The sequence below is a fragment of the Perca fluviatilis genome, chromosome 4 (genome assembly GCF_010015445.1).
Source record: "Perca fluviatilis chromosome 4, GENO_Pfluv_1.0, whole genome shotgun sequence".
Taxonomy (NCBI): domain Eukaryota; kingdom Metazoa; phylum Chordata; class Actinopteri; order Perciformes; family Percidae; genus Perca; species Perca fluviatilis.
Genome location: NC_053115.1, coordinates 35,629,501 through 35,641,563, shown reverse-complemented (window position 1 = coordinate 35,641,563; position 12,063 = coordinate 35,629,501). Strand labels below are relative to the sequence as shown.

At 40.9% G+C, this 12,063-nt stretch overlaps 1 protein-coding gene across 1 annotated transcript in view; it reads left to right on the top strand.

Annotated features, from left to right (window-relative positions):
* Positions 1 to 12,063, top strand: part of stmn3 (stathmin-like 3) — a 46,341-nt gene that overhangs the window by 24,145 nt on the left and 10,133 nt on the right. Inside the window, exons 3-4 of the mRNA XM_039798926.1 lie at positions 8,638 to 8,733; positions 10,868 to 11,046. Coding sequence (XP_039654860.1) covers positions 8,638 to 8,733; positions 10,868 to 11,046 — 275 coding nt within the window. The remainder of the gene's footprint in view (positions 1 to 8,637; positions 8,734 to 10,867; positions 11,047 to 12,063) is intronic.

The window sequence follows — 12,063 nt, the reverse complement described above, 5'->3', positions numbered from 1 at the left end:
GCATTTAATTCAGTTGTTTGGCCTTTTTGAAGCTAGTTTCCGTCCGCTCATCTTTAATTTAACCAATATTTTTTGTATGCGGTTAAGTTAAATGATCAAGGGAACGGCTTACTTTTGGGGATATGTAGGTCAGTGAATAACCGATGATAGTTATGTGGTACCTGTTAGCAGGAACAGCTGGTTAGCGACGCAGCTAGCTGGGTGAGGAAGTTTTATTATTATTATTATTTATCAGTCATTTAAAACAGAAAGGCAATACATACACATGCTTGTGTTGGTGAGGATTACTCTGCAGATTGTGTATGTGACTCGTGAGAACAAGAACAGTGACCCATACACAGTATATAAGCAGCGAACACGTTCTCGTTTTACTTGCCGTCCGTCTAAAGAATAGCTCTTCCGCCGTCCGTCATGGCGTTCATAATTCGCGGGAGTAGAGTGTGACGTCACGGGCAAAGGGTCTATATTTGCGTCCATGTTGTCAACATAAGACCTGTGGCGTTAGTGCTCCTTTTTACCATAATTTTATTGAATGAAAAGCGCGCTCCTACATGATGGGTGGGTTTTGTTACGTTACACACAAAGCTAGCTATAGTTAGCCTGTATGCTAGCGGACATTAGAAAGGTAAACACTGCTCAGAGACTTATTAGGTACGTGGTCACTCACTACAATGGGCATTTTTTAGAGGCCCATTTATGATATAGAAGGTAAATATACACTGGAATATTTCCGTAAGGGCTTTTCACATATTGACAAACGTTATTAATAACATGTATATGCGTGTTTAAGGTGAAAATAAGCGTTTTATTTCAAGATAGCATATCCGCCCCATAGGGTTACATTGTATAGTCATCTGACGTTGGTATCCAATATGACGCCCATGATTTGAGTTGGCCACACTCTCTAAATATAGGGCACTAGATTATGTTAACTACCCTACAGCTGTCAGAGTTAGCTTTGACTTAATATATTACCTTCTAACAGCTGTATTCTCAGGAACGTGACAATCTGCAAGAAACAGGTTGCTTTTATATCACTAAAATAGTAGTGACAGACTGACTTGTTTGGCTTAGTTATCAATGCCTTTAGCATCGTCGCTCACACTTTTGTTAGTGTTACTTAGTTTATGACAAATCGTTTCGGCTGTGCTTTCTAACATGATGTCATTGTGCTAACCGGGCAACATTAGCCTTTACAACAATACACTTGTTAGATAATGTTTCATTACAGAGTTCTCCGTTTTGTGTTTGTCACTGTGTGCGTGGTGGAAAATAATGTAAATAGAAGGCTGCGTGCCAGAAATGCAATCCACCATAAACAACCCATTCTCACTCCGAAGTCGTAAAATATGGACGTTTGGACAGTGGCTGTCAGCATCAGAAGCAACGAAAAAGGCATCCTTCAGCGTGTTTATATAACGTACCGGGGAGAGCAGGCAGCTTCACGGGGTTTAGCTAGTAGTATATAAGGCCGAAATTCCGCGGGTCAAACACAGGACTTTTACCCAGGAGACCGGGGTTCGTGTCCCGCTTGTCACATTTCCTAAAGTCGCTTTCTATTTTAACCGTCCCGTTATTCCCGTGTGTCATGGAAGCATAAGCACACCTACGACCTTTACCTAAACCCAACCATCACGTTCTTCCCGCATATCACGGAAACGTAAGCCCACCCATGACCTTTTCCTAAACCCAACCGTCCCATTCTTCCCGCGTGTTACGGAAACGTAAGCCCACCCACGACCTTTTCCTTAACGTAACAGCGTCAAAAGGGACGCCAATAGTTCCGACCAAGCGTGTTTAGTTAAAGCACGTTTTCATTTCATTGTGTGTTGTGTTGTGCTTGTCTGCCAGAAGCTGTCATAGATTTACTTTTTATCCAGTTTTAAGCCACATTTAACACTACATTGGGCGTCTGGATCTTAAGTTATCGGGGAAACAAGCTGGGCAAATGTTAGCAGCTACCCTGCTTGCAGCCCCACCGCTGATGAGCCGAATAGTCTTAGCCTTAGACAAACGTGAACAGTGCTTCAATGCTTGTCTGTTGGTTCAAATACATTTAACAGTGGCTTGCTGAAGTTAGATGCCTGAGAAGTTAACTGTCTCTGGTTCAGTTGTTTTTTTCAGTCTTCTGCTCTGATACCAAAACAAGATCATTTCCTGTTGGTGCTGTATGCAAAAAGCTTTTGAAGCCTTTCTTCCCAAACAGGTCGGACTGGATGCCATAACCGTGGCTGTTGCCTCTGATGATGTCTTCATCCTGTTGAATGACAGTGAGATTTGTTGCCTGTGCCACAGCTCTGGACTCCACGGGAACATGTTGTACTTTTAATGAGTTAATGCACTGAGTTCCTTGGAGAGCAAGAATAAATACTGAGCATGCTTTAAGGTATTGTGTCAGTCTACACCTGATGAACTTTATCTTAGATGCTACACTGATTGCACTTTCTTTTCTAACATTGTTCAGGCTCTACTCATTCATTTTTTTTATACTTGTACCTATATAAATTAATGCATTATCTGTCCAGTCTGAGTTTTCTGTTGCACGACTAAAACAACTTTTGAACATACACGTTCCACCAAAACAAGTTCCTTCCCGGGGATATTTTGCAGCGGCTTCGCCGCCCATGATGATTGTGATTGGTTTAAAGAAATGCCAATAAACCAGAGTATGTTTTCCTCCCTTCCCGGAATGCTGTAAAAGCAAAAGTCAACATTTATTTATTTAAACTGTTGGAGCGTGTGCCTGTTCGGAATGGGCCGATTGCTTGGATCAAACGTGTCACAAAGTCCGGAATTTTTGATAAATCTCGAATTCAACAGTTTTTTTTCCATCTTGAGTGAAATTTTTAAATCCAAAAGTGATTACTCGTGGCACAGACACACACTTGGGGTAGTCTGGTCTGACTAATGAAGCTTTATCAGGGGTCTTTGATGTTACGTGTTGCCAAAGCAACGAGTTTTACTGACAGCCAGTCATCCAGTCATGACAATCACATACCGGGGAGCTATTTGAGTCGTCCAATCATGATTCATAGTTTGCGCTGCTACATTCAAACTTATGATTAGATGCAAATCAACCACTCAATGCATGCTGGTTAGATTTGTTTCCGACTTGATCCCGACTTGCTCTGACGTTATGCACATGTAGGCATTGATAACCTCACGAGATCAAGGCGACCGCAGGTTTAAGACGCAGGCAGCGCAGTTGCTTTTCACCGACTGCAAGACCCAGCGCATGCTGGGAAACACCTAGCTCTCCGCTGATCTAACAGCTGATTGGTTCGGAAATGACTCAACATGATGACGTTTCATATAAACTTGTTATTGTTTTTGAATTGGAGGGATTTTAATTGCTATTTGTCTGATTGAAAGGCTTATTCTGTACAGAACACATGTTGTGGGGCTGATAGTTACGTTTAAAAATCAGAGTGACTAAATCTGGTCAGATTACGGATCATCTACAGTTTGTTGTTTATTACCTTTAGCAACAGATCGCATGTAGAGCGTTTTGACAGCTACTCATAACAACTGGAGACAGTGCACAAGCTGATATATGGGTCTGATAACATTTTATTAAATCGGAATTGGACCTGACAGGATGTGAGTGTTTCTGTGACTTCCTGTTCAGCCTGAAGGCTGCTGGAAACGGGTGTAAACTGTTTACCGACTTTTATCGCGGCTTTTCGCCCGCGCGCTGCGCCGGCTGCTCCTCGTCCACTTTACGAGGCGCGAGCTCATCTCAACACAAGCCTGATGTCCTGGAGAGCCCAAGAGCCTGGATGTTCAACTGGGCGTGTTTGTGACAATTAATTTCATTATTTGCCTGTAGGGTAGACATCAATCAGTTTTTGATGGATGATCACTTTTTGGCACGACACCTGTTGCACAAATGCACAAACACACACAAAAACATGCATGCACAGAGATTCCTGTATTAAAAGTTAGATTTAGTTTTGGTTGTTATGTTGTAACACAGCTTTTTTTCCTGTATTTTTTCTGTCTCTTAAATAGAGTGTGTCGTGATATTTTCAGTCCTGTATCTACATTAACAGTTGTAATGGTAAATAAGATTCAGGTCTGTACTTTGAATAGACCATGGATTCATAACCCCATAAAACGAAGAAAAGTTATACCTTCTGGAAGAAGAAAAAAAGATATTGCACTGGTGGAAGAAACCTATCTTGATAGCATAGAACTTTTGAAGTTACAACAGGGAATATTTAGAAAGTATTTGTTTCTTCATTTACAATTAGAAGTAGGAGTGTTGCTATACTTATTAAACAGACTCTGCCTTTTAAGGTGGTTAGCTGTGTTAAAGTTATGCACAACAATTTGTATGATATACTACAAAATGATGGTGACCGCCAGCTGGTCACATGACAATCTCATGACAGTTCGGTTTAGCTGTCACTGGTAGCCAGGTATAGAGCACCTGGCAGTTGTTTTAGAGGCCACTGCAGTTGAGTTTAGCCGATAAAAATTTACTTTCCTTCCGCTTTTTGTAGCTATACTGTATGTACCAATGGTTCATGAGAACAGCCTGTGTTATGTTATAATTAAAGGAACACGCCGACTTATTGGGAATTTAGCTTATTCACCGTAACCCCCAGAGTAAGACAAGTCGATACATACCCTTCTCATCTCCGTGCGTGCTGTAAAGCTGTCTGACGGCTCCAGCGGCATCAGCCCATAACAGAACAGGCAGGTGAATGGTTCCAGTAATCCTACTGCTCTGAATAAGTGACAAAATAACAAATTTCATTCTGCTCCAAACAACCCATCTGATGAAATAAATAATCTTATTACTGCACATATTCAGGTGCTGTTTGCATAGAGCTCATTTTATGTTCACATCCAAATACTGTATTTACATTTTGTGATATCCCCTTTTGACATAATAAGAGAATCTGATGGGTGATCCAATTGATTAAAAACATAAATTATTAGAATATCTTGACTTGAAAACTGCCTTAAAGGAACACGCCGACTTATTGGGAATTTAGCCTATTCACCGTAACCCCCAGAGTAAGACAAGTCCATACATACCTTTCTCATCTCCGTGCGTGCTGTAAGGCTGTCTGACGGCTCCAGCATTAGCTTAGCCCAGCACAGATCCTGCAGGTAACTGGTTCCAACTAGCCTACTGCTCCGAATTGTGACAAAATAACGCCAACATGTTCCTGTTTACATGTTGTGATTTGTAGAGTCACAGCGTGTACAAAAAACAACGTAACATGAGACACAGCCATCTTCTAACCGTAAACAAACCGGGAACTATATTCTCAGGCGGAAGAATATAGTACTTGGGCAGAGTGATATGCTCGCAGCAAGCCTTTCTGAGAATATAGTTCCCCGGTTTGTTTACTGTTAGAAGATGGCTGTGTCTCATGTTACGTTGATTTTTGTATGGACTTGTCTTACTCTGGGGGTTACGGTGAATAGGCTAAATTCCCAATAAGTCGGCGTGTTCCTTTAAGGCAGTTTTCAAGTCAAGATATTCTAATAATTTATGTTTTTAATCAATTGGATCACCCATCAGATTCTCTTATTATGTCAAAAGGGGATATCACAAAATGTAAATACAGTATTTGGATGTGAACATAAAATGAGCTCTATGCAAACAGCACCTGAATATGTGCAGTAATAAGATTATTTATTTCATCAGATGGGTTGTTTGGAGCAGAATGAAATTTGAATGATTCTATACAGGTATTATTCTTTCCTCATGATTCCATATTGAATACTGGTGCCAGCAGCAAGCACCACAGAATAATCCCAGAAGGTTGTACAGCCAGAATGTGATTTTGAAGTACATGTGAATAATTCAGAACCGTCCTAAAAATAACAACTTTCCCTGAAATGCCCTGTAATGTGCTGCAGTTTCAGTCACGCTATAAAACCTTCCAGGCATAAAAAAAAGGATTGTTCCACTGCTTTGTACTTGGCTGTTGTTACTTTGTAAGTGACCTCAAATAGCAGGGGAAAGAAGCTGCTATAATTTGACTATTTAAATCCCCAAAGGCATGGTTGATGATGTCAGATGTATGACTACCAGTCTGACTTCCCACTTTGAATGGAACAAACACTGACTACGTTTACATGAACCTAATATTCCGGTTGTAGCCCTTATTCCGAAAAAGACAATATTCCGACTAAGCTGTTTACATAGCTAATGAAATTGAATATTCAACTAATAAGATTTTTTTTTTAAGTTTACCAGCGGTGGAGGACTTGTTGGACCGTGCAAACACAGCCTCCCTCTTTCATTCCTTCAACCAGCTTCTTGAAAAGGTCGGCGTAGCGATGTGTGCGCATATCCAAAAACCTATTGATATCCAAGTCTTTGATCATGTTTAAAAGTAGCTGTGTTTCTCCTTTTTATCGTACAGCCTTGCAAACTGTTGGCTGGTTGGTTTGTGTACAGTAACCATAGCAACGCACAGAGCTGACCATAACTGTGCGTACACACCGCCGCCGACTTGAGCTTCTAAAGTTACCGGAAGTCATTCATGTTCAATGGAAGCTAGCTTCTCTCAGCTGCAAGGAGCGGCAAATCTGTCGGCGTCGCATTTTGGGCGTTCTGAGCAACCAGAGCATCAATCAGAAAGTTGAAAGTAGGTCAACTTTATGGTAATGAGCTATGACGCGGTTCAGCGGCAAGCAGCGGCAAATGCCAGCAACCAATCGGAATATAGACGTCCTTCACGCTGGCTGTTTCCAGAGAAACATAGGATGTAAACTTTGGTTCCTACCAAAACTTTGGGTTCCCTATCATTTATGTTATGACGTTGTTTGTGTATAGGGACCAGTTAAAAGTACCTGCCAGTCACATTGTCTCTAAACAGTCCGCTCACAGTGAAGTCCTGCATGGATCAACAGCTGGCGGCTGCTCGCTCTGCCTGCATTCTGCTGCAGTTCAGCAGCTAACGAGCGAGCTAACTGCTAACAGACACCACTGCGACCAAGAAACAATACAAATTCTGTCATTATATATGTAATTAATAAAAGGTTTCTAGTGTCAATGTATTAGCTGTTTGTGTTTTTTCTTCAATTATGTGTTGAACAATGAAGAATGCTGCCACGTCACAGCGGCCAAAGCGTCAAAAAGCTTCCTCGTACTTTTTGACAAGCGTCCTTGACAGGGCGGCCAGAGCTTCTTTGCAGCTCAAGTCGGCGGTGGTGTGTACGTACAGTAAGCCGGAAACAGGCAAGAGGCTATAAAAACCCTGATTGAGACGCATATCCCGAATGTGCTGTATAAATGTCCAATATTGAAAGCCAAACTGTACAAAATACACATGATTTCTTACACGTAAACAACGCATTAATTTGTCACACGTAGACAACACTTAAACAATACGTAAACGACACGTTGATTTTTCACACGTAGACAACACATAGACAAAACGTTAACAACACGTTAACAACACATAAAAAACACATTTGTACTAGTGTAGAAGTTTGGTATCATTTTGGGCATTATTAATGGGGTAATGTACAAGATACACTCTTGGATCCATTAGCGCCTGCACTAAGCTATTCAGCTGATAACGCTAACTGGCCCAATGTTCGACCCAGGTGAAAAAAACTTCTGGCTTTTTGGCTCAAGGTCATGGTGCAAAGGACCCTAGGGTGAAATTACTCACTTACATCACTTTAAATAAATCAACAAATTATGAACTACTGAAACTCAACTCATATGACATGTTATTTCTTCATTTCATGATAACAGAATTAGATTTTTATTTTTTTATTTTATTTTATTATTTTTATTTCAAAATGCTCTTTTTCATAAGTCTGATTTTGTTCCATCATGGCTTTTTCCCCAACACTTTAATTTCATCCCACTTTTCATGACAGTGGTGTTGTCACCACACTCTCCTTTCGGACAATCACATTCCCCCTGCCTCTCTTAAGTTAGCAAGCTCAACAACTGCTACCAAATTTAGCCTGTTACCTCCTGTTAGCTAGAGTAACAACAATGCTAACATTATTTGGAATCAGCTAACTACAGGCTGCTACTGTAGATAAACACAGTATACAAATATTATGTGAATACACCGCAGCCAAAACAATAGTTTTCCACCACATTTGGATGACAGCTGCGTATCGGGTGGAGTATCTGTGACATGCCGCACTGCTCTATTCTCTGTTTAGCTCATATACTGTAAAAATAATAGAAATACTGTAGCATTGGTGATGTCACCCATTGGTTTGTGGCGTTTTTGAAGCCAGTAGTTTGCATTTTTGCCATCTTGGTGTCATGGAGTCAAAAGTGACCATATTTGGACAAAAGGATGGAGTTGGCAAGGATGACGTGTCTAAGCCAGTGGTTTCAATGGCGCTTCGCTAAGCTAAATGCAAAAGAGGGAAAGTTGCCAATTTTCAACCCTTGATGGTGTTTTAACATTTAACCATGTTGACATGTTCTAGAAAATATGAACCTGAAAATGAGCATAAGTCTCCCTTAATGGCACCCAATTCCAATCATTTCTTGCTGTTTTCTGTAATGTATTAGGCTAAATTACTAACTAAATTACCCAAAGAGGTAAGTCAAGTTTGATTCTGTCGCAATAAGTTGACATGGTCTTCAGTAGTTTCAGATGTAACATTTTGTCTTTTATCTCTCTGTAACAGCCTACACAGACAAGATCAAGGAGATGTCAATGCTGTCTCTGCTCTGCTCCTGCTTCTACACACAGCCACATCCCAACAGCCTCTATCAGTATGGAGGTCAGTCTGCCTGTCTGTCTGTCTGACAAACTGTAGATAGACCAAAAGCCGTATTGGTTTGTCTTTCCACTGTTCCAACAATCTCCACTCTGGTTTGGTTGAAATAAACCCTTAATTTACCCATTTACATTTATTTACTAAAATTACTGTTTATTTACATGGAGTCTGGTGAGTTTGGTGATTTATGAGCTGTTTCATGTTAAACCAAAAGGTCTAGGTCTGCCCTTTCTGTTATGTCAGACACTTCAAGCCCAAACAGGCCACCTCTCCTTATGACCTGTCTCTCTTAGTTACGCTGTTATAGTTCTAGACTGCCGGGGGACTTCCTTCCTTTGACACACTGAGCTGCTCTCTCCTCTCCCTTTCTATTACCATATGTGTGCATCCCGTCCCAGAAATGCTTGTTATTAATCCTAGCTTCTGGGGAGTTTACTCCCCGGAGTCCTTATGCTTTTTTCACCCAGCGTATTACCTTGGAGAACGTTGGAACCAAGATCTTGGTTGCAGCTGTCGCCGTGGCCCTGCTGCACTCCCCTGCAATGTCATGCGTCGTCCTGCTGAACCCTGCTGCTTCCTGCTACGTCCATCCATGCTCTGCTGGGCCACGCTACATTCTGTAACGCCCTGCAGCGCACTGATATGACATGAACTACTACGACTACCATTTGAAGTCACTGTTCCATTATTAATGTGACTATTACTGCCACTGTTCATCGCATCCCCAACCGGCACCGTCAGACACCGCCTACCAAGAGCCTGGGTCTGTCCGAGGTTTCTTCCCAAGAGGGAGTTTTTCCTCGCCACTGTCACACTGCTTGCTCTTGAGGGAATTACTGTAATTGTTGGGGCTTTGTAAATTATAGAGTGTGGTCTAGACCTACTCTATCTGTAAAGTGTCTCGCGATAACTCGTGTTATGATTTGATACTATAAATAAAATTGAACTGAATTGAATTTAAGAACTTAATTTAAGAATAATAATCTGAGCCTGTCAGTGGCAAAAACAGCACTTTTAGTGGATGAAACTGGCGATACTGACAGTTACAGCAATGTTGCTCAATACTGGACCAATTTAATGAATGGGAAAACTAGGGTGCAGGTTACAGTATTAGTACAAATAAAATCCCTGTGACAAATAACAACCACAGGCTTTTGAATGAGCCTGTGGTTGTTGGAACTAGCTAATGCTAACATACAGTAAAAAAAAAAAAGACATGAGCTGTAAATTATGCCATACCTAAAAGTGCAGTAAAAGAGCAAAAGACAAGAATGCAAGAATATGATGTGAGTATTTATATATAAAGCTTACTCACATGGGTACACACTTCTCTTTTGTAGATATTTCTTAATCTGCATAATCAGATAAATCTAATGAGAAATGTGAACTATTGTTGAGTTGTGTCAGCATTTACAGATTTAAGGCAGAAAAAAAGTCATATTGCTGATGGGACAAATACTCAATGTCTTTGCTCTGCTGCACTTTGTACTGGGAGTGTGGCCTTTTGTAATAAACAAATAAAAGCTTACTCACTGCAGGACTCCAATGCTCACTTATAACCCTGCAGTGTAGAAACTAATTATTTGATTATTTTATGATCAGCGCACTTTCAGCTCAGCACCTGCCCTTTTTGGTTTGGATGTGTGAGCATACTTGTGTGGTCTTTTGGCCAATTTAAAGCCACCCTTAGCCAATAGATACTGAATCTTGCAAATTGTCAATCTTAAGGTTAGAAGCAGAGTGGCATACATTTTACACTGGTGGGCAGCCATCTGCAGGTGCCAGTTGGGATGCAGAGACACTGATACAGATCTACAGATATGGAGAAATAATGATTTTAGCAGTTGGTATGATGAACAGTGGCAATTATAGTAACAATAAAGATAATGTAACTATGACTGGAAATAATAGTTGTAGCAGTTCAGGGCATAGCAGGGTGTAGCAGGACATAGCAGGGCATAGCACGTTGCAGGGCATCCCCAAATACAGTATTATTGACAACAATGCTGAGACACAGTCAAGAGCTGAATCTCCCACCACCACTCTTTTATATAAAAAAAAACAAGTGAGCAAAAAGAAAGAAAGAAAAAACCTAATAAACAACTCACTAACTTGTGTTTTATCGTGGCTGTGTCAGACCTGGAGGTGAAGGGCTTGAACAAGCGAGCATCGGGACAGTCGTTTGAGGTCTTCCTTAAGGATCCGGATCAGTTCGGGGACAAAAGCCAGGCTCAGCCCCTGCCCTCCCCTCCGAGGAGGGAGGTATCCCTGGAGGAACTCCAGAAGAGGATGGAGGCTGCTGAGGAAAGGAGGAAGGTATGCACATATGTCATCACAGGATGGTCTCATGATGGAGTACCACCGCACATCTTTATGATTTTATTTGACCTAGTTAAAGGTGATTCATCTGCATTGAGCCACAATAAGCTCATCAAGCTCCTTTCATTTTCAATTGAGAATTTTCAGGTCATTGTTCTCCCACCGTACTGATTCTATAATAGCTCAGATTGTTTTTATTAAACAACATTATGCTCTTAATGTAAAACTAACCCATTTTTATAACCCATAATAGAGTTAAATAAAGTCTTGTCATTCTTAAGATCTTAAAAAGTTAATTTTATATTTATATACATAATTAAATAAATAAAAAGTCTTATCTTATCTTCTAATTTTTCAAGAAGTTGAAATCAAAATTTGGCTCAGTCATTGTATCATCAATGTGATGAATGTAAAATTGCAGTGTGTAAGATGATATTACATTCGGATACTATGATTTATGGGAATCCCTTATGTTGCACTGATTCTAGTCTGGCATTGCATTGCTTTGGAGTAAGGTCTGGCTACACCACAGATGCATTCTGGGATAGGAGAAAAAAGGCTCTGGGGTGTTTGCATTTCTTGCACGGTGCTAAGGTCTGGACGCAGCGACAGTGGCTCTACAAAATAGTCTTGGGAAGGAACTTGTTTTGGTGGAACATTTGCAGCCCGCAAAAGAAAACGGCAGAAACAATGTTAAATGAAGTTAACTGTTCACACAATACAGTAACGTGAGCTATTTAATAACCGTTAAGATATATAACAGCTGTTATGTCAGCTGTAGCCTGCTTTTCCCAGTGTTTAGTTTGAGTTAACGTTATTTTAGACTGAATCAAGCTGTCAGCTAGCGGTTAGCCAAATTAGCTGTTAGCTAAACTAATGTTAGCTTCCCGGTGGAGGCTAATGGCAGAAGCGTGGAACAGATCGTGATTCGTGCAGTGTCGTAAATCCTCGTAAAACAGGATTATCATCTTGCGCATTCGCATGACGGATCGTGCAGGCAGCACAGATCGGGTA